This window comes from Periplaneta americana, chromosome 1 (assembly GCF_040183065.1).
Source record: "Periplaneta americana isolate PAMFEO1 chromosome 1, P.americana_PAMFEO1_priV1, whole genome shotgun sequence".
In the NCBI taxonomy this organism is placed as follows: Eukaryota; Metazoa; Arthropoda; class Insecta; order Blattodea; family Blattidae; genus Periplaneta; species Periplaneta americana.
This window is the reverse complement of record NC_091117.1, coordinates 219,821,852-219,846,751: the sequence shown is the minus strand read 5'-3', so window position 1 is coordinate 219,846,751 and position 24,900 is coordinate 219,821,852. Positions and strand designations below refer to the sequence as shown.

The 24,900-nt window shown below is 34.2% G+C and overlaps 1 protein-coding gene across 1 annotated transcript; it reads right to left on the bottom strand.

Moving 5' to 3' along the window:
* Positions 1-9,151: 9,151 nt before the first annotated feature.
* Positions 9,152-24,321, bottom strand: LOC138709735 (uncharacterized). The gene is made up of 7 exons (XM_069840612.1): positions 24,252-24,321; positions 20,171-20,221; positions 17,417-17,476; positions 15,543-15,602; positions 12,810-12,899; positions 11,011-11,055; positions 9,152-9,389 (listed from the first exon to the last, which is right to left on the bottom strand). The coding sequence occupies exons 1-7, from the start codon at positions 24,274-24,276 to the stop codon at positions 9,376-9,378; spliced, it is 345 nt and encodes a 114-aa protein (XP_069696713.1). The 5' UTR covers positions 24,277-24,321; the 3' UTR covers positions 9,152-9,375.
* Between the last annotated feature and the right edge of the window lie 579 nt (positions 24,322-24,900).

Sequence of the window (24,900 nt, the reverse complement as noted above, 5' to 3'; positions counted from 1 at the left end):
TGTCTGTCTGTCTGTCTGTATGTTTGTTACCTTTTCACGCGATAATGGCTGAACCGATTTCGATGAAAATTGAAATATAAATTAAGTTCGTTGTAACTTAGATTATGGGCTATATGGCATTCAAAATACGTTATTTAAAAGGGGGTTATAAGAGGGCCTGAATTAAATAAATCGAAATATCTCACTTATTATTGATTTTTATGAAATATGTTACATAACAAACGTTTCTTTAAAAATGATTTCTGATAAGTTTTATTCTTTGAAAAATTTTGATAGGACTGATATTTAATGAGATGAATGAGTTTTAAAATTAAAATAACTGCCATCTAAGGCGGTGTATTGAAATAAAAAACAAATGACTTCGTCTATAAGGGGCCTTGGACACAACAATCGAAAGCTATGAAACATAGCCTACAGACAATGTTTCTGTGTTTGTATGAAGTAATATCGGAAGCTAAATTAACCGATTTGTATAATTAATTATATTTTCATCATTGGAAAGTGTAGTTTCTCTGGATGGACATAATGCTATATAATGTTATTACAGTAACTTGTGAGTGAATTGAGGACAGGTAAGATTAAAATAGCTTCTTATGCACAGAAAACTATATAGGTTATTCTGCATATTCATTTCCTGCATTTCTTATAATAATGTTTATGAACATATTCATTTTTATCTCTAAGAATTAACGAACAACGAGAGTGTATCGATTTAGTATGCACTAATAGTACGTAAGCTTAGCAATCCATTATTTTATAATTCAAATTTTAACTATGCTCAATTGAATCGTGTTAAAATACATAAAATACATATGCAATAAATGCAATGCAAAAAATTTGGTAATGAGCAAAGCAGATTATATTGCGCTGTTGTAAAAGTTGTTCCTCCTAAGATTCAAGAGGTCCCACAACAAATTAAAAACTTTCTAATTCGAGTACATCCGTTATCAACACACTTTTTCATAATATAATATAATATAAACATAATAATATATCTATAGCCAAAATTTTTCTGTTAATTTTCGCTTTTCCAAAAATAATTGGTAATAAAAATTAAGAAACATGTTAAAGGAATTGTCATTGCACCAAATGAGTGGTCTCTGGATCAAAATGATCGCATTTTAATATTTTAAATACAATTTAAATTAAGTAACATATTTAACGATTTATCCTTCTATCAGACACGAATGTTCCCTGGATCAAATGTCCTATTTTAATTATGTAATTACTTTATATTTATTTCTAACGGGTGCAGCGGAGCACACGGGTACGGCTAGTTATATAATATAATAGGCCTATATTAATATAAGAGGAATATAAAAATGAAATAAAATAAAATAGGAAATAAAAATTAAAATAACAGCGGCAATGAATATATATATATATATATATATATATATATTGTGACAGCGACGTGAGATTCGAACTCACGACCAGCGTCCCGCAAGAAAGCAGATCGCGCGGAGCACGGAGGGACGGCTCGCGGCGGAGAGTAGTGGGGAAAGGGGCCTACACGCGGGGGGAGGCTGCGCGCGCAGCTGCTACTTAACGCAGTGAATGGGGAACGGACCTTCCCGACTATTCCAGAAGTGCGTCGAAGTGGAGATATCCAGATAATTCTCTACACGCCTGTAGAAATTTCTCGCAACTATGATTTTGCTATAAAAGAAGAAACGCCGGCGAACTCGAGCAGAGTTTTCAGTTATTCAGTCAGTGAGTAAGCCAGAGCAAGCAAGCCAGTCTTGTGTACCGGAGTTCGACTCGAGTGTGCGTCCGCAACTGCGTCAGCATCCGAAGGCCTGAGTTCGAGTGCAGTGGACGGCAATTGGAGGGACCTGAGTTCGAGTGCAGTGGACCGCAGTTGGAGGGACCTGAGTTCGAGTACAGTGAACTGTCTCTGAAGGTCTGTGGTTCGAGATACTGTGAACTCGAGTGACTGAGATAGAAGAACTGTGAACTGAGAACTGGTAGTTCTGATTTGTAAATAGTGCTTTGTAAATATTAGTTAAGATTAACAGTTCATTGTTGTTCGTAATAGTCCAAGTAAATTGTCATTGCCGTCAGTGGAGTGCTATAACGAATCCTGTGTTGAGTGAAAAATCTATTGTTGACGAGAGCGTTTAAAGTGAATTGTAGGAAGGAATTATTGTTGGAAGAATAAAATCCTATTGTTGTGAGTTAAAAGAAATTCACAATATATAATATTAACATAGGGTAGAATAGTATCGTATGTGAATGAAATATGACAATTTATAAAAAAATATAAATTTCAAAATAAAATTATAGAATACAAATTTAAATTGTAAAGAAATATAGTAATGTGAGATGCAAACAATAAGTGGTTTAGTATGTTAAAGTGTGGTTCAGGCTGTTTGAAGATAGTACACTTCACTACCTTACGTGCAGTCCATGGTTATACCTATAGTCGATGTTGCAGTTAACCTTGCGATTTATACACCCAAAATACGCTCTGTATTTATAACATTGGTATATCAGTTAATAATAATCCGTGGTGCTACAGCCCGTGAAGGGCCTAGACCAGTGGCCGGCAGATGCTGCAGTTATGACGTAAGAGCCAGTCAGGCCTCAAGAGCTTGGAAGAGCGAGCAGTTGAGTCGTATTACTGTTATCACGCACCAGCGCAGTGGCGTCAGTGCAGCAATGATACGACAGTTCTTGGAGATAAATTGATGGAATCACATTCCTGTATTTTGCTAGGGAATAACTACTTTGCGGTCATGATGGCAACATTCTTGGCAAATTCCCCGTCATTAAAAGAAAGCATGTTCTTTGCAATGGCTAGTGAAATCCTATATCTTAAGCCTTAAGCTTACCATTGATTCACTGACAGTGTGTTCCCCAGCTTCACTTAACAATTTATCTTTCAATTGCTGCACTAGTACTTGTCGATATTCTCCCCCATATTTGTCATAATCATTTGTGTGGCATACAGAATAATGGCGTTGTATATTGAATTTCTTTACATGCTGAAACAGCTTGCCACAAATCAAACACTTCGTCATTCCTCCATACTCCATAACACAGTTTGATCTCGACAAAGCATTTAACTTGGGCACGGTAGTAACACAAAGTGATGGTGTGTTTCAAAAGTTGAAATATACTTTGCATACTACTCATCAAGTTAGGGCCTATATAGTTCAATCTGTATATTGTGCAGGAAAATGTCTGTTAAAAACACTTGAACTGTTTTCAAGTTTCCGAGTATACAAAGTGTTGCAGTACTGCTTAAATTATTTATTTCTATATTTGTATATTTATAGCAGTTTCGGAGCCTCATTTACATAAAGCGAACGCTTCTGCAGCTGCCTGTATTATGAATTTCATATTATTATAAGTATATTAAATTTGATTACAAACCAAAATATTTTGTTACATTGATTTATCACGGATGTACAGTTTTGTTTTCGTACAAATGTATTGTAATTGTGCTGTTGTCATACTACCTCAGACGAATGGATCGCGCTCTGTCAGTGCATAGACGCCGTACCACCACTGTTCAGTTGAACCTTCTCTCCTCGCTGTGCTCAGTATGCAGAGATTGCCGAGCAAAGAGCGTGGCGGCTCCGTGGTATGACGTCACAGAGCACGGAACATGTCGGTCACTGGCCTAGACCGACCAGCCCGCTGCTGGCCTCACGTCCACATGCAGTGTGGTTAGCACGATGACCCCCCCCCAGCCGTTATAGCTGGCGGTATATCAATTAGAAAATGCAATATTGAACCATTGATCATAGCTTACTTTGAAAGTATAATATTATATTCTCAGCAACCCGGAAGTCATGACGTACATGTTAATATTATACGAACCTGTAACCAATTTGTGCGGGAAAAGGACTGGCCACTCTTCTACATTATCTCCTGGATTAGTTGCCTCATCAGTGATGCCTTATTGGTGTCACTTATGAGGTTCAAACTTGTCTTCGGACAGTTGACTAAACAACGACCAATTTGTAACACGAGGAAGATCCCAAATTCTTCTGACACCTTTTCCTCTCAATCTCTTTATTAATATCTGGTTTTAAACCGTACGAAGACAATGGGAAAACACACACTGAGTTATAGTCTTTTATCTTAGCACGTGGTGTTCATCTTACAAAATTGCTCTAGCTTATGTTGAACCAAACGTACTGCTCAAAAGTGGAACGTAACCGAGGAATAGAACTCTCAGACAGAGACTTGTGTACCATTCCAATCCATTTCCTAGCTACATTTAACTTGAATTCTGTTCCCTAAATCTAATATTTCTGATTTCTTGGAGCGATTCTCGATCTTCCGTTCCATTAGATACCAGCGGACTATAAAAGAGACACATTTCACTCTCCAATAAGTTACATTAAAAAAAGTCTATTCCGGAAAGACAGACATACAAGATTTCCTGATTATTTTACAGTTAATTTCAAGTTTTGGATTTGTTAGGTATACAGGGTGTAAACTATATGAACTGCCAAAATTATGCAGTCTGTACATCTCGGTCTACTAAACATGATTTGTAGTTAAATTTTGTTTTTCCTTCGATATAAATTTGCTTTTAACTCCTAAAATACCATGTTTTCAGAATTGATAATAGTCAAATAATTACTGTTCGAGTAAATGTGAACGTCATTGCCAACGACCTTCCGTCCAAAACACGCTAACACCAGCACATTAGAGAGGCAACAGAGTACCCTTATTTGTAAACAAGGATATCACCGCAGCTACTGACGGTCTACTATGATTTCCAAAAAGGTTACCCACAGATAACATTTTTTTTACTAAGGAAACTACAAAAGTTAGAGAAGAAATGTATTAATTCTTTTTTGTTCAGTAATTTATGCTCTATCATCAGGATTATTTGGCAGTTTTTTATCGCTTACACCCTGTATAATTGTCTTGGATTTTTTTATTCGTTCCAGCTTCTTATTCCTTGTAATAATCTATTGTAATAAGTAGTACATAGAGTATTTATATAGAATGGAAGCATCGTTCAGATTTGTATACAATTTATTGTGTCAACCAACTGTACCCGCATATACGATACACAACAGCAGCGGTGGCGAAAATGTAATCGTGCGCCGAGCCACTGTGTAACCTGCAACGTGCATAGCACCTATGGAGGGAGGCGGCCACCCAAAGGGGAAGTGAAGCAACTGTCTGACTTATTAACGGATTTTCATTTTCCTTACGCCAAGCACTTAAATATAATTTTATACAGTACAAGGCTACAAACTAATGGTTAGTACGTGTAACGAAGAAAGAAATGAACAATATCATAAACTAAAATTAACTGTCTTCAGAATGTTTCTGCGACAAAGTTTCAAAATCAGAAATTATGTCATTTACTGCCAGTCGTAGTTGATCACGAAAGTATTTGTCTGTCAGTCGTGATCTAAATTAGGTTTTTGCTATTTTAATTGTTGAAAATAATTTTTCACAAACGTAAGTTGTAGCGAACATGGCTTCAACAAAGCAAGCGAAAGAACGAAGCTTCGGATATTTATTTTTTAGTAAAGATTTGAAAGTTCAACATCTGTCAAGTCCTTACATCTAGCTTTCAATTGACATTACATAGTAAATCAGTGAGTTCAAATTGAAGAGCTAACCGCATTATTCGTACATCTGCTGAAAAAGGGTCGACGTACAGAGATGATGATGATGATGATGATGATGATGATGATGATAATAGTAATAATGATAACAACAACAACAACACTTAACCTTTTAATATTTCATCAGTAACATGTAGTATAATGCCGTTTTATGTTATACAACCGTTTTCCTCGTAATACTTGTGAACAAATCATACATTTAATATTCTCATCATATTGACAGCAAAAAAAAATGCGTCCTCCCATCCTACTTGGAACTTTCGTCCATGGTTTCGAGAGAGACATATGCCACTCGCAGGTCAGAGACAAATACAAATGGAACGAAGTTTGACTTCAGTGAATGAGAGTGTGGGGGATGGCGGAGGGTAGAAGCAAGCGAAATGCACAGCTATCACTGCGAGCCACAATGTCTCGCGAGTCACGTTCTCACCACGGCTGCACAAGAGATACGGAAGTACGTATTCTCATCGTCCTCATCTTCAGCATATAGTGATAGCTTCCCAACTTGTGTGATATGTAGCTAGACGCTGTTCTTTATTCATAGCATCTTCCGAGTCTTTTCACATACAGTAATATCATTAGTAGACCTATGCATATACGTAATCACATAATAAATATGATATGTGTATGTGCTTATAATTGTATCTCTTTCACCAAGACGTACTCTGTTATGTCAGAGAGAATGTACTCAATAAACGTTTGATTGTAAAGGACGGTGATTTGGTCTTCGTGTAGGAAAGAATGTACTTATCTCCAATTAAGGGTGTTTACTGCAATAAAGAGAAAATAATATTTCCTGCCATTCTTTTGAGCGTTTGCCTAGAGTTTGGAATGTGCTCAGGTGTTTATTTCTTCCGGTGTTTATGATCACGGGGCTCCTTTTTCGATGTTGTTTTTATCTTAATATTAAGGCTGCCTAGAGATAATATAGTATTCATGACGAGTTGAGTTCTTTAACCTCAGCAATATGTTCGTTTCGAGTTACGTATGACGAAGTCTTTTCAAAGATTTCGGCTTCCATTGCTGTCTCTTTAATTTCTGTCAGAACAAGTTTTATTTGTCTTCACGATAACTCGTAAAAAATTTTGTCATCTCTATATGTAAAATCTTTGATGAACTCTTGAGATATATTGTATGTATATGTATGTATGTATGTATGTAAACTGGTGGCCATAATTCTGGAAACTTTTTGTTTTTGTACTGAATTATTATAACATCTGCATTGATTCACATATTTATACAATTGAAAATGTTTCTCTTGACTGATTCGTTAATTATGGGGTTATAACGAAGTTATTATATTAAATCCTGAATATTTTAACAATAAATAATCATTACTATGTAGGAAATTATGTTCTTGTCCTTTAAGATCTAAATATTAATTTCAGATTTTCATTATAAGTTTCCCTTCGATCTTTCAATGCTAATCGACAAATCTGCTTCACTTCTCTTGGACTTACTTTAGGTTTTCTACCAGTCCTAAGTGTTGTTTTACAAGATTCTATGGATTTTTACCTCTCACATATCTTCTGGACGCCAGGCAATGTAGCACCATTACCAAGTTTTCTTGCAATTTCCTTGATTGTGTAGCCTTCTTCTCGAAGTATGGCTGCCCTAGAAGGCGTTCAGTCCTTTCGTGGAGCCACTGTGATAAAATGATCAATAAAGTTTGTTGTAAAGCAATCAGGTGTTCACCTAACGAAATCTTAAGTCAGACTAATGATAGAAACAAATTAATAATGTCCATATTTTATGCTACCAGTGCTCAACAATACTTCTACTGATCAACAATAATCATAAACTCAACAATGGATTAGATTTTATAACAGTAAATAATGGGAAATTATAATGAAATCTGAAATTAATATTTAGATCTTAAACGACAAGAACATAATTTCCCGCTTAGTAATGATAATTTATTGTTAAAATAGTCAGGATTTAATATAATACCTTTATTATAACCCCATCGGTAACGGGTCAGTCACGAATAACATTTTCTATTGTATAAATCTGTGAATTAATACAAATGTTATAATAATTCAGTACAGAAACAAAAAGTTTCCAGAATTATGGCCACCAGTGTATGTATGTATGTATGTATGTATGTATGTATGTATGTATGTATGTATGTATGTATGTATGTATGTATGTATGTATGTATGTATGTATGTATGTATGTATGTATGTATTAACACTACAATTGGGTATACATCCGGTGGCAGTGATATATAATATACAATAATATCATTACAATTATACAATAATTACAGCAACAAAATAAAAGAAGTAAAATAAAATAAAATAAACCTAAATTTATTTCTGACTATAAATAAATAGATGCAATAAACCTAGGACTATAAATAAAAACTATTCTATAATAACGCCTACGATAAGCAAAAGTAAATCTAACTTATAAGTACTTCTATTTCACCCAACTATTACCAATTTAAGCAGTTACATATCACCTTGGATGGATGGATGGATGGGTGGATGGATGGATGGATGAATGAATGAATAAATAAATAAGTAAGTAAATAAATAAGTAAATAAGTAAATAAATAAATAAGTAAATAAGTAAATCATTAAATAAAATAAATAAATAAATCAGTAATTAAATAAATACATAAATAAACGAACAAACAAACAAACAAACATATTCATCAATTGTTGAGTTCACATTCCTCAGCTTAATGAAATCTATCCCCACGCAGTGGCCAACTCTGTATAAGACATATCCACTCTCTCGTTAGAGGGAAGTTTTACATAAATGTATTTTAATAATAATAATAATAATCCGTGGCGCTACAGCCCATGAAGGGCCAAGACCTACCAGCCGGCTGTTGGCCTCACGCCCACATGCCGAAGCAGAGGTGGACGATCATCCAACCAGAATGGAGGTATCGTGTGGTTAGCACGATGAGCCCCCCAGCCGTTATAGCTGGTTTGCGTAACCGGATTTCGCTACCTATCGTAGCTTCCCAAGTGCATCACGATGCTGGGTGGGCACCGGTCCCATACACTGGCCGAAATTTCATCAGAAAATTTCTTCCCCCATGAGGACTCGAACCAGCGCGCATTCCGCAACGCGAGTCTTAGGCAGGATGCCTTAGACCGCGACGCCACGGCGCGGGACAATTTTAATAACATAGGCCTATTTATCGGGCTCGATTGAATGTAACAGAAATTACTGCAGATTGATTTGGAATTAGTTACCTATAGAATTCTCTTTTAACTCAGTATTAAATTTTATCATCTTGTATGTTACTCTAGATTGTTGTGCAAGTGAATTATCATCGTCATTATCATCACAATCATCGTCTTTAGAATCATGATTATCAAATCACTATCTTATGATTTAAGTGACTTGGTCTGTAGTAGTTCAGTAGACCATCATCTTCCCGGTTTTCCAAAGTTATTTTTTAATTCGGTGTCAACATACACAGGCTGTTACCACCTAAATTCCGAAGATGTTTACTCAAGTTTCAATGATAACTTGAAATTCGTTCTGTTACAGTTGAATTAATTAAAACCTTACTTCTTCGTGGTCTATTATTCAACATCTTTTATTTTACATAAATACTTCATTTAGTCTAGTGTACATAATATATTTAATTTCTAGGTTCATTTTTTATTCTCATCATGCAAATGAATAGGTGTGGCCATGATTTGAAGTGTTGTCCTCTGGTACGTCCACAAAATTCTAGTAGGCCATTCTGTTGGGAAGAATCGGCAATACTCCCTTTTGAAATTTAACTGAAATTGTTCCAGTTCACCCGATGGAACCTGTAGGAGACAGAGAATGTAATACAAAATATTTGTAAATTGTGGATTTAATGTTTAACAATTGTATTATGATCCTATGATTCTGTTTTCATGAACAACTGTTCGAAGGAGATGTTCTTATCAATAAAAAAAAAGTCTTGTGTTTGCAGAGACCTCTGATATTCCAGAATTTAACATGAGTTGCCAAAAAATTTTAAAAACTTAAAGGAATTGTGTCAGGGATCGGTGAAAGTGCATTACGAGGGAAGGCCATTCAGCTGAGAGACAAACGCTTATAAGGACAGCAGTGCTATTATGGTCAGCAAGGCACAGTAACAAAACATCAAGTAGGAACTTTTCAAACTGGGAAAATTGCCAGAGGAAGAAAAGAAAATACATGCGTATGCAGATGGAAAGTTTTAACCCACTTAATCCAAAAATATAGTAAACCATACTTTAAAACTAATTATCTGAAAGAAAATTTTTTCCACATTATTCAATAAATAAAATATTCCACGTGATGTAATGTTGCAGCTATGTAAATGAAATGTTGAAGCCTATTGTAGAAAAGATATACAGACAACTCAAGAAAGCCCTTATTTATTATGTAGAATATTTCAAAGTTATGATATATTAATCATTCAATAAATTAAAAAATCTCAAAATGTTACAATAATCCATAAAAAAAGAAAGAAAATTGAAAGAATGAGCGAAAAGAACTCAGAGTAATTAATATTTGAGGAGAAAAATTCGCTCCGGCGCCGGGGATCGAACTCGGGTCCTTGGTTCTACGTACCAAGCGCTCTGACCACTGAGCTACGCCGAATTCAATCCACAGCACCGGATCGAATTCTTCCCCTTCAATGTTTCCCTTTGTGGCCTGACTCCAAGTTAGACATATATGTTGACGTATATGTCCAATGTCAACTGCCATTATACTAGGAGCGCACTCAGCTGAGTGACTTGTTTGGCCGGGATTCCGCAGTTAAGTGCACAGTAATCTGTACAGACATATGAACTGCTATCTATGAGAATATTATAGATTTATTAATTTGTCATTCAGAATATTATCGATCCCCGGCGCCGGAGCGAATTTTTCTCCTTAAATATTAATTGTCACTATTACAGATATTATTCTGTGTGACAAATTAATAAATCTATAATCAATTAGAGTAGTTTTATTTCATTTTCTATTTAGTCGGTTCAAAAAGTTCCGGGATTTTTTTTTTCGTGGAAATTAATAATGTTATATGGATTTTTATGTTTCTGGTGTTGGTATCATTCACGACGTCACTTCCGTAGAAGTTTCATGATCATTGATAGTCATTATTGTTGTGTGGCAATTGGCAGTTGTTAATGTGATATTCGTTCGTTGCATTGCAGAATGTGGAAGACAGACCAACACGAAAATATCAATTTTTTTGCACAAATCTTTTTCAGAGAATTTAATAACGCTTGAAGAAGCTTATGGTGAAGCAGGAATGAAAATAACGCAGATTTATGTCTAGCTTAATTATTTTTCTGGAGATCGACCAGAGGGCTGTAGGTGGCGTTCTGCATCGCCTCTATATACACATTAGTCGAAATTTTAAAATTAATTTCTATATCTTTACCCTTCATGAATAGAAATATTTCAACTTACCGAGCAAAGTATCGAGTCCTGGGACAGAATCCAAAGAAAACATCTCTGAAACATACAAATATAAATATATACTGATGAATATCATGGATTATGGAGCAATTACTCCAAATTTTACAATATTCTGAAGTTCTATACGCATTGTGTTGAGAAAAAAATGCCAGAACAACAAATATAAAACAAGTAATTTTATAACCAATTTGTCTGAAAACTCGCGCCAGTTCTTATACTTAGAATTATTTACTATACAGGTCTGCGAAATTAATTATTTTTTTCCGAAATCAACTTCAACTTCATGTGTGTAAACTTATTTAGTTTGTTTGTTGAATTCGAACCTGCATTCCATTTTTTCGTATCATATAAGGTATTTTTCAAAATTTATTAATATGATTTGAAATTACGATTATTATTAGCCTACTATGATGTTCGCCATTTCGTTTATAATGTTAATTAAGAAAAAATATATATTATATTTTTTACACAAAAGATATAAATGAAATTTGTGGCTTGTGCAGCAAATGCTGCAAACTAAGTTTTTGAGACGTTCAAATAAAAATGATTCATATTTATTTTCAATGATAAATACCAGACATTTTGAAAGTTATTTTCTTCCATAATAATGAAACATACTCCCTCTGAATGGTTTTTGTATGTCAAATATTTTTCTTGAACCTATCCACCTTCATGTTTTGAGTTTCAATTAGAAAACAAAGTAAAAATGTCAGGACGATCACTGGGTTTTTTTATGTGGGAGTAAAGCAATAGCTATTTCAGGTCATTGTGGATTGTAGGTGACAGATAAAGGAAGTCAGGTTTGCTATACTTTCGAACAATAGACATAGCATCTTGGTATAGCTGCTGCATGTAGAGCTTGAAATGCATAGGGTAAAATCATTTTATCCTGCTAAGAGATCTTGCTGAAATGATCGGAAGACTACAAAATTTTTTAGGCCTCTTATTTTATCAGTACCGGTAAGTAATATCGTCTTTCCTTAGGAATTGTAATTTTTGCGCTCCCTCGAGCCAATACTGAATCTATACCACACCGCTATTAAATATATGAAAAAAGGCACAACCCCATTTGATTAATAACTATAAAAATATTTGATTTTAATAACAATATTATTATCTTACGCAAGTTTTGTAGTTTATATATTGACATCATGGCATTAACTATAATAATAATTAATTTCTAAAGGTAATAATGTCATCAAACCACCTCAAGTTTTGTAGATTTTAATATCCAATACACAGCTGTACTCAGAAAATTACACACCGCAGAATCAGACCTGTAAATAATTTTTAATAAGTCTTGAAGCTTTTAATAACCAATTGAATTTGAGCTCTAAATATGTCAGCAATCCTGCAGGTAATAGCCTATTGTTTATTGTAGTGTGTGTTTTGTTTTATTTTGAAATGTAATTAGTTCTCAAAACTGACGAAAAATTGATTTTGGAAACCAGGAAAATTATGTAGGAAAACTGACATTTCACTGAAAACTACTATTTTTCTGGAAAAACTTAGGTTTCCCAGCTTCAAAATGATTGGTCATTTATTAAAATCCGTTCAGCCGTTGTCCCGTAATTTCCATTACCAATTCAAATTATATATAGATATTTGCATTTGGAACAATTTTTACTAATGTTTTCAAAATCATCAAATAGGAATGTATCACTTTATGTGTTATAGAGAATTTTGAACCTATGAAATTTAATGGCCTTTATTCTCTTTATAGTTGCTTAATAGTATCCTCTAACGCGTATTGCAAGATATTTAATTTGAAATAACTTGAATATCATCACCTGAACTTTCTGATCTAGTCCTTCCTCTTCTAATTGTCCTGCCGTTTGATGCATATCCTCTGTTCTGGTAGGAATCACTAGTTGCATATGCTGTGAATGAAAGTACACAATGAGATATCAGTCTCAAAATCACAATTCATTATTATGCCAAATATATCTTATTTTTAAACGTAATTTCCTACAAAATGAAAAAAATAACAAAATTAAAATTCCTAACGAGTGTTTGAGATGTATTGTTCTCACGTTAGAATTTAAATTATGTATGAAGAAAATAAGATATGTAATTTGCTTGAAAATGCCTTTCAGATGTGTGGAAGAAATCATTTCTATTGTTGAATCAATGTACAGCAAAAATACGTTTTAACATATATTTCTTAAGTTCGTCCGCAAATGAAAAGCATGAGAAGAGAAATTACACATGTCAATGTTACAAAAAATGGCCAATCTATTTGAAATTCCCTGAAAAATAAATTTCCGTTTACTTCTTTCAGGTTATTCTTCAAGATCTAAAAAAAGAAAGGCCTATATATTTTATACAGTAAACTATAAAAGCAGGTAAAATTGTGATTTCTAGCATAAACAATCTTTCCTCCAAAACCTTTGAGGCAATATACAGTATAAGTTATGGCTATGTACTTTTTTTTAGGAGACTTATGTTATTTAAGGGAACGAACAGGTGAAATTACTAAATCTTACAGTTTTCATTTTTTTCTCAAAGACCAAGGACACCAGAATAAAATTATGTGACACGTTTCCTTATTAAGATGAAATAAAAGGCAGGAATTTTTTTCAACGTGATTTTCTTTAATTTTCGACGTGTGCAACCATTTATATATTAATTTAATTAATGTATATATAAATGGTTCCACACGTCGAAAATTAAAGAAAATCACGTTGAAAAAAATTCCTGCCATTTATTTTATCTTAATAAGAAAACGTGTCATATAATTGTATTCTAGTGTCCTTGGTCTTTGAGAAAAAAAATGAAAACTGCAAGATTTAGTAATTTCACCTGTTCGTTCCCTTAAATAATAATCCGTGGCGCTACAGCCCATGAAGTGCCAAAATATAACAGAGTCACTTAATAAGTCCAAATTCTGACTTATCCATCATTCCATTGAAGACTTTGAAGAGGTCCGGTAAAATACTGATCTACAGATGGTTGTCCGTAGTGCTAATATGTTTGAGAACCATTAGATTGCGGGACTGTCGCAACTTTTCTAATGAAATTGGGGTTTGTTTAAATAAACTTGGACTTCAAAACATCTCTTCTGATTCACTTCAAGTGAAAAAATTGAGACAAGAGCTCAGGGAGCGAGCATTTCAATCTTGGTGCTCTTTAAATCAGAAAGGGAAAGGCGTCATCCTCTATAAGGAGTTCACTCCCGCCAATAAATGGATCCGACAACCTGATCGCCTCACTAGCAGTGAATGGAGACAAGCTCTTAAAATGACAGCTAATGTTCGTCCGCTGCGTGCTATACCAGGAAGGTCCCGAGACGGAAACCACTGTCGTCGTTGCGTCAGTGAGATTGAAACTCTTGGCCACGTTTTGGGTGCCTGTCCTTTCAGCGAGACACTGCGGAACTCTAGGCATCACAGAATCAGGTCCATGATTGTCGAAGCCTTGAGGAAGAAAGGTCTCAATGTGCACGAAGAAGTCCATGGCATCTCTCAAGAGGGATCCTGTCGGCGAATTGACATGCTTGCCATTCCACCAGGCTCTACATCCGCCTACATTATCGACCCGACAGTCAGGTTCGAGACACAGGAACAACAGCCCGCTGAAGTCCACGCAGAAAAATGCAGAATTTTTGAGCCCACAGTCCAATTCTATTTGGAGAAATATCACCTCACCTCCATTGAAGTAGTTGGGCTAATGGTTGGCGCTAGGGGCACAATACCTCGCCTCTTTGCCAGTTTCTGCAAGAAGTTCCAGTTGAACAACGACTTCATTCGTGATGTTTCCCTTACTGCTATCAGAGGATCACTTGCCATTTTAAAATACCATCTGTACTTTGTTTCCTAAAAAGAGATACTTTTCCTCGAATGTCTAATCTGCTTGTTTACCATGTTTAGGCCTGTTATATGCATGCTATTAACTTTCCTGTACTTAATTTTCCCTTTTGTTCGTTCCCCTCATTTCTCTTTTGTGGTCTGTTTTTGTTAAAAATGTTATGTTTTATTTAACGACGCTCGCAACTGCAGAGGTTATATCACCGTCGCCGGATGTGCCGGAATTTTGTCCCGCAGGAGTTCTTTTACATGCCAGTAAATCTACTGACATGAGCCTGTCGCATTTAAGCACACTTAAATGCCATCGACCTGGCCCGGGATCGAACCCGCAACCTTGGGTATAGAAGGCCAGCGCTATACCAACTCGCCAACCAGGTCGACTCTGTTTTGTTTTCACTCAATATGTTTATTATGCTTTGTCCAATGAGGCAGTCCCGTCATTGGGAAAGCTGAAAAAGTGTCTTTCAATGTGTAACAAAATATAAGTTGACATTTAATATGTACATTGTGAGAAAGGAATGTGCTACGTGTACCTAAGTAAAAATATAAGTACACACATGAATGGGTGATTTGGTAAATAGGTAGGTAGACACAGCGCGAAAGATGGTTGCGTGACTGAATGAATGAAGGACGGATGAAATTTATATCTAAAGACATGGATTGATTGTGAAGATAAGAGAATGATTGATACAAATGTAGATGTTTCACATTACATACCGACGTGAACATTTGGTCTCGGATTAGATGGTAATAGTGGAGGCATGTTAGGCTGCATCCCTGAAACAGACAAATAAAGTGCAGGACATAGTCATAATTGAATCAGTTATTTGAGGAACCACACGTCTGTTTAGCTATGGATTTTGAGAGAACTGTAAAAAAAAACTGTCTGTAACTTATAAATTTTTTGGATGTTCGTAGGTAGGCCTACTTATTCATTTAGGGCCAATTTTTCGTAACAATTTCAATATTTATAATTACATTTGTGAGCGCCAGGATGCCCTAAATTTCGTGGACATGTGTTGTGCCTGAAATATCCAAAACAATTTCAGTATATTATAATAGTTTGCAATTATTTTGTATGTACAAGCAAGTTCATGAGAACGAGAGATATTTAAGTATACACTTGGAACGTAATATATTTTGTCCTTCATATTATATAATAAAGAGAGAAAGTCAAAATTATCTTAAAGAGAAAATACTGACAGCTTATTGAATCTCAACACTACAGCTCCTCTGGTACGCTACAAAAATAATATATCAATAAAATATACTGATTTCAACATCTTTAGCAAAATACTATTATGAAATCATCACTTAAAATAAGACGATATGTTTAAATTCTCCTACAGACGTGTAAATACATATATTACTGTCAGAAACACTTCAAACTCGTCTTGAGTTGAAAGGAATTGTGTGTTTTCTGAAATAACCGAATCAATTGTCAGCTCTTATATTATCTTACATTGTTAAACTAGAATACTTATGGCCGGTTTTTCAAAGTATTGTTAGAAAATTTAACGACTGTTAAACTCTAAACAGTTTGTTAATTAATAAAATTGTATGTTTTCAACACCAGTTTGGTTTAACAGATTGTTAACAGTTTGTTAATTTTAAATGTAGGATTTCGGGCAGTTAACTCGTTTAACAGTTAGTTAAATATGGCCGATGTCTCCACAGCTGTTCGAACAGGAAATTAATATTTTGTGTCTCTCTGTAGGGAATGTTTAACATATGACTGGTAATATAACATTTAAAAATTACTTTGGACTGTTTAAATACATCAGTGTTATTTTATTTCTTTCGTATTTCGTATCCATAATAGCAATGAGGAAATATAACCTTACTTTGTAATTATTATTCAGCACGTTACCTACAACTTTCATTTGTCAACTGTTTGTTTATGGAGCGTGGCCTACTATAACAGGTTGTCATTTTATGCAAGTTTCATGACTCACTATAATATAGAATTTAAAGATTAATTTTAGCCAATCAAAAATTGTCTTACATGAGTAGAATCATTACCAACTGCTGTTGAGTAGTTAAAATAGTGCTAACAGACATTATAGTTAGTGGTTATCTGAAACAAAATTATGTTGAACAAATGGAAAATACATTAACAAAGCGTTAAAAATTTAACATTCGTTAAGCAAAATTAAACATTAATTGGACAAATTGGCCATTAATGTTTAATTAATGATAACAAGTGTTCATAATCGATACCGTGCAACGTGTTTTTGTAAACGAAATGCCGGAAATAATTTATACTACAAAGATAATAATAAACCAATAGGAATATAAGCAAATTGCGTCATTCATCATCTCAATTTCGAGAAGTGAAAAATAGGCTAATGCGATATTTGCATTTCATTTTTAAGACTGCTTTGTGTATGATGATTTTAATATGCATCTCTCAATGCGACTCATTCTTGTGTCTCAAATGCTTTTTATGAAATCTGGAGCGCAGAATATGTATTACGTAAGTGTGCAAACACGTACTTGAAACTTCTAATAATCACGATAACATTTGTTACGTTGTTGAAATGTAATGCCATTACATTCTGTGGTGGACTTCCACTGATGTCTTTCCTTACCTCCACTTTGTCCGACGTTCTTCAGTTTTGTGGCCACTTTCATAATTTGAGAAGCAAAGTCTGTAAAGACATTCAAAACAGGTTAGTTTCAACTTTCTGATTTTTTACAGAGTTATTATCAGAAAATGACACACTCTTTCAATTCAGCGTAAAACTCAGAAATTAAAGGTGCAGTGAAATTAAATTTGAATATTTTAACGTATTCAACCTAGCCTATAGTTTTCATTTTTTTTAAACATTATTTGGCATAATAACAGTATATGTACACACAAATTTCCAGATCAGTTGGTAAACATGTTGTACATTTCTTAAATGTTTCATAAAAATAAAAATTTAATTTATATTTTAATCTCCTTATATAAAAATGAATTTCAGAACTAAAATTTTACTATTATTCTACCTATGTATATTGTCATTAATAATAATTTGCATCGAAATTTAAGTGTGCTAATTAGTTTTGTCTAAGAAAATTACATTACTGTCATTGAAATGAGAAAAGAATCACATCTCTACAAATAATTATTGTCCAATCCTTTTCAATGTCTGTTGAAACATCCACGCAAACTTTCATACTAGATAATTTAGGGTGACGTAGGAAATATATCATGCATCCAGCTCAAAATTTTGTGGAGGAAGATGAGAGTCTAACATGGAAAAAAATAGAAACAGGAAAAAGTGGAATCTGGCAATACGAATGTCCAATTTAGGGATGTGCATCTTCCACCCGAGTAAAAAGAATCCAAGTATTGCAGAACCGTTACTGGAGACTGATCTCTGGTACCCTATGATATGTATGCTGACTTGTGTATTCGGGACGTAAATGAAGTCCTGCGATCGAGCTACACAAGGTATTGCTAGAACAAAACCCCCAGAGTGCTCTAAGGTCATTTCACAAATTTTTAAGATAAGTATTTTATTAATTAATATAATAAAAATTACACAGACATTAGAATAATTTAAACTTTATATTTTCTCCTTACAAATAATTTTAATTGAATTAAAAAAAAAGAGACATCAGAAATTTTAATGTTTCGGAATTTAGCTTTTATCTTGTTATAGAGCCTACTGTGATTATAGGCTACAGTTGTGGTACATTTAGGATTTGTCAAGCATATGTTGTCTGATCTATTAGCTTTATATTAATGTGAATACGAATTAAATATATTTTGGTTTTATATACAAAAATTCTGTAAGACATTGTTATATATTTGATGAATATTAGATAATTTAAATTCAGAATACAACAGCTCTAAGGGAGAAACAAAAGGTAAAGGTATCCCCGTCACACGTCATGAAGGCACTTGGGGGACATGGAGGTAGAGCCCCATGCTTTCCATGACCTCGGCACTACAATGAGGTAATATGGTCGGCACCACGCTCCGACCGTCTTTTACCCCCGGGAAAGACCCGGTACTCAATTTTATAGGAAGCTGAGTGAACCTCGGGGCCGTTCTGGAAGTTTGGCAACGAGAAAAATCCCGTCACCACTTGGGACCGAGGCTTATTAAGACATATTTTTATTATTCCTTTCTGTAGATTAGACTATACTGTATTATTTATAATAATATAACTGATATTTACTGTAACCTATATTTATAAAAACTGACACTAGGATTTTTTACATACATGAAATGAGTAAATTGTAGTATTTTGAGAAAGAATAGCAGACATTTACTATAAGAATCAGTTATCAAACTTCTTAAAAACAATTGTGGAAAATTAAAATTAGGTTTCTACTACGTCTGGACATGGAAGTAGCTCACTTTTAAGAATCTTAATTAGTTTAACACATTTACAACTCGAATTGGGTGTAATCCTATCACAGAGGTCACATCAAAATTACAAATTTTAAAATTAAAAATGCTCAAATATCGATTTTAAAAACCAAAATACCTCTTACTGTAACAAAAATTGAGTTCAAGTTGAAAACTACAATTAAATTGCTTTATATATATATATATATATATATATATATATATATATGTATATATATATATATTTTTTTTTTGATATACCGAAGTACATATGGTATTTCCATGCAGATATTCTGCGTCATCATATGATGAAAGAGTGATGGAACGGAGAAAAATTCTCTCCGGCGCCGGGATTTGAACCAAGATTTTCAGCTCTACGTGCTGATGCTTTATCCACTAAGCCACGCCGGATACAACCCCGACGCCGGTTAGAATCGTCTCAGATTAAGCTCCATCTCTTGGGTTCCCTCTAGTGGCCGCCCTCTCCACTACGTCATAGATGTCTATGAACGCAGAACCGAAGTCCATACATGTGTTGAGGTGCACTCGAATGAGTGACTGGTTGGCCGGGATCCGACGGTATGGGCGCCGTCTTAAATCACAAAGTGATTTATTACGCATATCATATATATTTTTTGATGTACCGAAGTACATATGGTATTTAAGACGGCGCCCATACCGTCGGATCCCGGCCAATCAGTCACTCATTCGAGTGCACCTCAACACATGTATGGACTTCGGTCCTGCGTTCATAGACATCTATGACGTAGTGCAGAGGGCGGCCACTAGAGGGAACCCAAGAGATGGAGCTTAATCTGAGACGATTCTAACCGGCGTCTGGGTTGTATCCGGCGTGGTTTAGTGGATAAAGCATCAGCACGTAGAGCTGAAAACCCGGGTTCAAATCCCGGCGCCGGAGAGAATTTTTCTCCGTTCCATCACTCTTTCATCATAAATTGCTTTAGTTCTGTATTTTATAAATTTGGGAAAATTTCCTTACCTCCTCCTTGTTGTATAATTCCACCAAACATTGAATCTCTCTGCCGTACTCCTATAAATAAAACAATATTTCTTACGTTACTTCGTTGAAATCTTGCTCCTTTCAATAAAAACATTGCATTTGAGAGTAATGTCTGATACAGGATTTGAATGTAAAATGTACAAATATTTAGCAGTTGATATTTAATCATATATCTAGATTTTATTAGATCTCGGATTTTTAGGTACTAAGAGTTAATATCCCAAATACCTGTGGCTGTAACATTACAAAACACCATACTATAACATAATGTTGTTGTGTTTGAAAACGGTAGTTGACGAGAACGTCGTGTTCGCCGTTGAAGTTTAACGAAGTTCGAGACATTTATTACAATTATCTACCGCTTACGTATTTTTGTAGATGGTTTTCGCTTTCCAAACGCACGTTCAACTGAACAGTTTCAAATATTAACGTATTTTCCAATGCTCTTCATTCGATGGATTCTCCATTCACTATGACATAGCTTTCCATTGTTAGATTTCCGAGTATTGTGAATGGGCTCAAAACGTTTCTATCTCACATCACATCCACTTAGATACACCCTGTGTTATTTTTAATGTTAGGTGCCTAAAAATCCGAGATCAGCTTTAGAACAAGGAATGAAAGAAATAACTATTACTTTAGCTCGAATTTTTAAGCAGAAATAGTTAATGAGGTACAAATACAAATATGCACTAATATCTGATACATTACAAATTTATTACAACGATTTTGTCCATTGGTCCATTTAAAAAGCTTTTTTTTAATGATTTTGTACGAATTCTACACATTTTATCAACGGTGAATCCATCACCATAGAAACAGCTTGTTACGAAATCTATACTAATAATAAATCTGTAGCCGAAATTTTTCTGGTAATTTTCGAATTTACAAAAATAATTGGTCCTAGCATATATACCTAATTAATCACCCTGAAACCGAAAATCGCTTTTTTGAAATTTTTGTTTGTATGTCTGTCTGTCTGTATGTTTGTTACCTTTTCACGCGATAATGGCTGAACGGATTTCGATGAAGATTGGAATATAAATTAAGTTCGTCGTAACTTAGATTATAGGCTATATGGCATTCAAAATACATTATTTAAAAGGGGGGTTATAAGGGGGCTTGAATTAAATAAATACAAATATCTCGCTTATTATTGATTTTTATGAAAAATGTTACATAATAAAAATTGCTTTAAAAATCATTTCCGATAAGTTTTATTCTGTGAAAAAGTTTGATAGGTCTGATATTTAATGAGATAAATGAGTTTTAAAATTAAAATAACTGCCATCTAAGGCCGTGTAATGAATTAAAAAACAAATGACTTCGTCTATAAGGGGCCTTGGACAGCAACAATCGAAAGCTATGAAAGATAGCCTACAGAGAATGTTTCTGTGTTTGTATGAAGTAATATCGGAAGCTAAATTAACCGATTTGTATAATTAATTATTATTTCACCATTGGAAAGTGTAGTTTCTCTAGATGGACATAATGCTATAATGTTATCACAGTAACTCCTGAGTGAATCGAGGACAGGTAAGATTAAAATATATTCTTATGCACAGAAAACTTGATAGGCTATTCTGTATATTCGTTTCCTGTATTTCTTAAACTAATTTTTATGACCAAATGAGTGGTCTCTGGATCAAAATGATCGCATTTTAATTTTTTAATTAAATTTAAATTAAGTAACATAATAAACGATTTATCCTTCTATCAAACACGAATGTTCCCTGGATCAAATGTCCTATTTTAATTATATAATTACTTTATATTTATTTCTAACGGGTGCAGCGGAGCGCACGGGTACGGCTAGTCCCAAAATAAGAATGTATTCTTCACCTGACATAATTAGGAACATTAAATCCAGACGTTTGAGATGGGCAGGGCATGTAGCACATATGGGCGAATCGAGAAATGCATATAGAGTGTTAGTTGGGAAGCCGGAGGGAAGAAGACCTTTGGAGAGGCCGAGACGTAGATGGGAGGACAATGATTACTAAAATGTATTTAAGGGAGGTGGGATATGATGGAATAATCTTGCTCAGGATAGGAACCGATGGCAGGCTTATGTGAGGGCTCCTTAAAAAGCCATTTGAGCCGTTCAGAGCAAAAATGTTGTAACTCAAAACTGGGTAATGAGGTTTAAAGTAAAAATTCTGTAAATACAGCGCAAAGTAGCAGTTAATATGTCCTTCGTGCTATCCAGTTTAAATTAATTGAATGTTAATTGCTACTTTGGATTGTATTTTACAGAATGTTTACTTTAACCCTCATTACCCATTTTTGATTTACACCACTTTTGCTCTGAACGGCTCTTTTGTAAGTAGTTGACTGTTGAGCATGTCAGCAAATCAACATTAAGTATGAATATATATATTTTTTAATATCTCTGTAGGTCCACACCTGTGCAGTAACGGTCAGCACGTCTGGCCGCGAAACCAGGTGGCCCGGGTTCGAATCCCGGCCGGGGCAAGTTACCTGGTTGAGGTTTTTACCGGGGTTTTCCCTCAACCCAATGCGAGCAAATGGTGGGCAACTTTCGGTGCTGGAACCCGGGCTCATTTCACCGGCATTATCACCTTCATTTCATTCAGACGCTAAATAACCAATAACCTGTGATGTTGATACAGCGTCGTAAAATAATCCAATAAAATAAATATCCCTTTAGGGCTAGATTGACACTAATTGTCGTCTTAAGGTCCGATCTGGGCTCTTTATGTTCACTCAACTTGAAAAGCACTACCTGACGGAGAAAACAAACGAGCAAATTGTGCCTTGTCTGTTGCACACTTGTTTGTATCTTGCAAGAAATGCAAACACGCCTATTACGTACTAGAGCGTACGAATAAGAAAGTGAGTTGCATTTTGGGTCAAAAGTATTTATTATTATAATCTAAAATAAGAAAAAAATATCCTCAGGGTATGATGAGATAACAAACAAAATATTAAAAAATCGTGCCTCAGCTACTGAGAACTCCTCCTCAATTTGCTGATTTAAGACTTATTGAACATTTATGGGCTTATCTAAAGCCAAGGGTCTACAGAAAACATCTTTCTTCGAAAAAAAAAAAAAATTGAAAAGGAAGATTGCTACGGAATGGTAAAAAATCAGCCATCAAAAGTGTGAACCCCTTGTAAGGTCCATGCAGCGAAAATGTGAAGCTGTTAATTAAAAGCCAAGGGCTAGTCTACAAAATATTCAAGATCAGTGACATATTTATTTTAATAATTAATTACTTTTCTCATTCTATATGTATGAAAAAGAATGTGACAAGAAAAGGTACAATATGTTTTGTTTCTTTAAATTTTAAATGTTAAATAAATGTCGGTTTTATTTACTTTTACATATTATTTATTTATTTATTTATTTACTTACTTATTTACTTATTTACTTATTTATTTATTTATTTATTTATTTATTTATTTATTTATTTATTTAATCTGACAGGATTAAGGCCATAAGGCCTTCTCTTCCATCCCACCAGATAGCACATATAAATACAAAAAAGAAATACAGACGCTGGTGAAAATAATACAAATTAAATTAAAGCCCTATAGAGGGTCAACAGAGTCAAAAGAACAATATAGACCTCTCATCGAGCTAATACAAGAAAAAGAAAGAAAGAAAAACAGAGATAGCAATGATGATAGAGATAACTGATGATGATGATGATAATAATAATAATAATAATAATAATAATAATAATAATAATAATAATAATAAATACATTACATATTAATTGTCAATTTTACAACAGCATAGTTACAATATTTACTATATGTTATGGTTTAAGCCGAAGTTGCGCAACCGGACAGGTGTTCAACAAGCAATTCCATGAACGAGAATGTCATTTTTTAATTTAAATTTGAATTTCTTATGTAAATAAATGTTATCCGGAAAATTATTCTTAAACAAAAGATTCAATTAGAGTCATTTTTATATGAAAATTTTACTGCTTTATTTATATAATGCAAGTGTATGAATATCAAAATGACATACTGTATAATATAGGTCGCAACTCGCACCTATAAGCACACGAGTTTGTTGAATTCATACCTTGTAATCTCAGTTCTAGTCCCATATTGCCGCTTCCGTAGTTATTTTCTAAACAAAGAACATTTAAAATCTGGCGTTAGAAATACGTAATTATTTTATTACATTCAATTGTAGATATAACTACAAATAAGTTACTGTTGAATTTAGAACCAGAATTTAAATGATTAAATTATGCTTCGTCAACAGTTTGCATACAAGCTATTAAAGGGAAAATTTTCTAAAGGATTAATATTTCATTTTAAGACTTTTCTATGACATCTACAGTACTACAAACAATTTATTCTTATCTCAAAAGGAAGCAAAAAGGAGCAAAATTGTATTAAGCTTTTTCGTTTGAAATATCTCAAAGAATAAATCTCTGAAATGAATGCCATTACTTACAGTTCATACTGTATAAAATAAATGTTGATCACAGAAAAAAATCAGGGACAATTCAGGGAAACTAAATGCAGGCAATACAGGGTGTTTAAAAATACGGGGAATAATTTCAGGTATGTATTTCCCACATGTAGACAATCAAAATAGTTAATTACAACATGTGTCCGGAAATGCTTTATTTCCGAGTTATAGCCTTCACAACATTGAAATTCACCGGAACGTTTTTCTTTCCGCAGGTCGTTGTCATTACAGAAGATGTTCAAAATGTCCA

Coding starts and splice junctions, on each gene's coding strand:
- LOC138709735 (XM_069840612.1), bottom strand. CDS start 24,276: ATGGGACTAGAACTGAGATTACAAG. Junction 20,222..24,251: donor ACTAGAACTGAGATTACAAG/GTATGAATTCAA, acceptor TTTTATTTATAG/GAGTACGGCAGAGAGATTCA. Junction 11,056..12,809: donor GACTAGATCAGAAAGTTCAG/GTGATGATATTC, acceptor TGTATGTTTCAG/AGATGTTTTCTTTGGATTCT.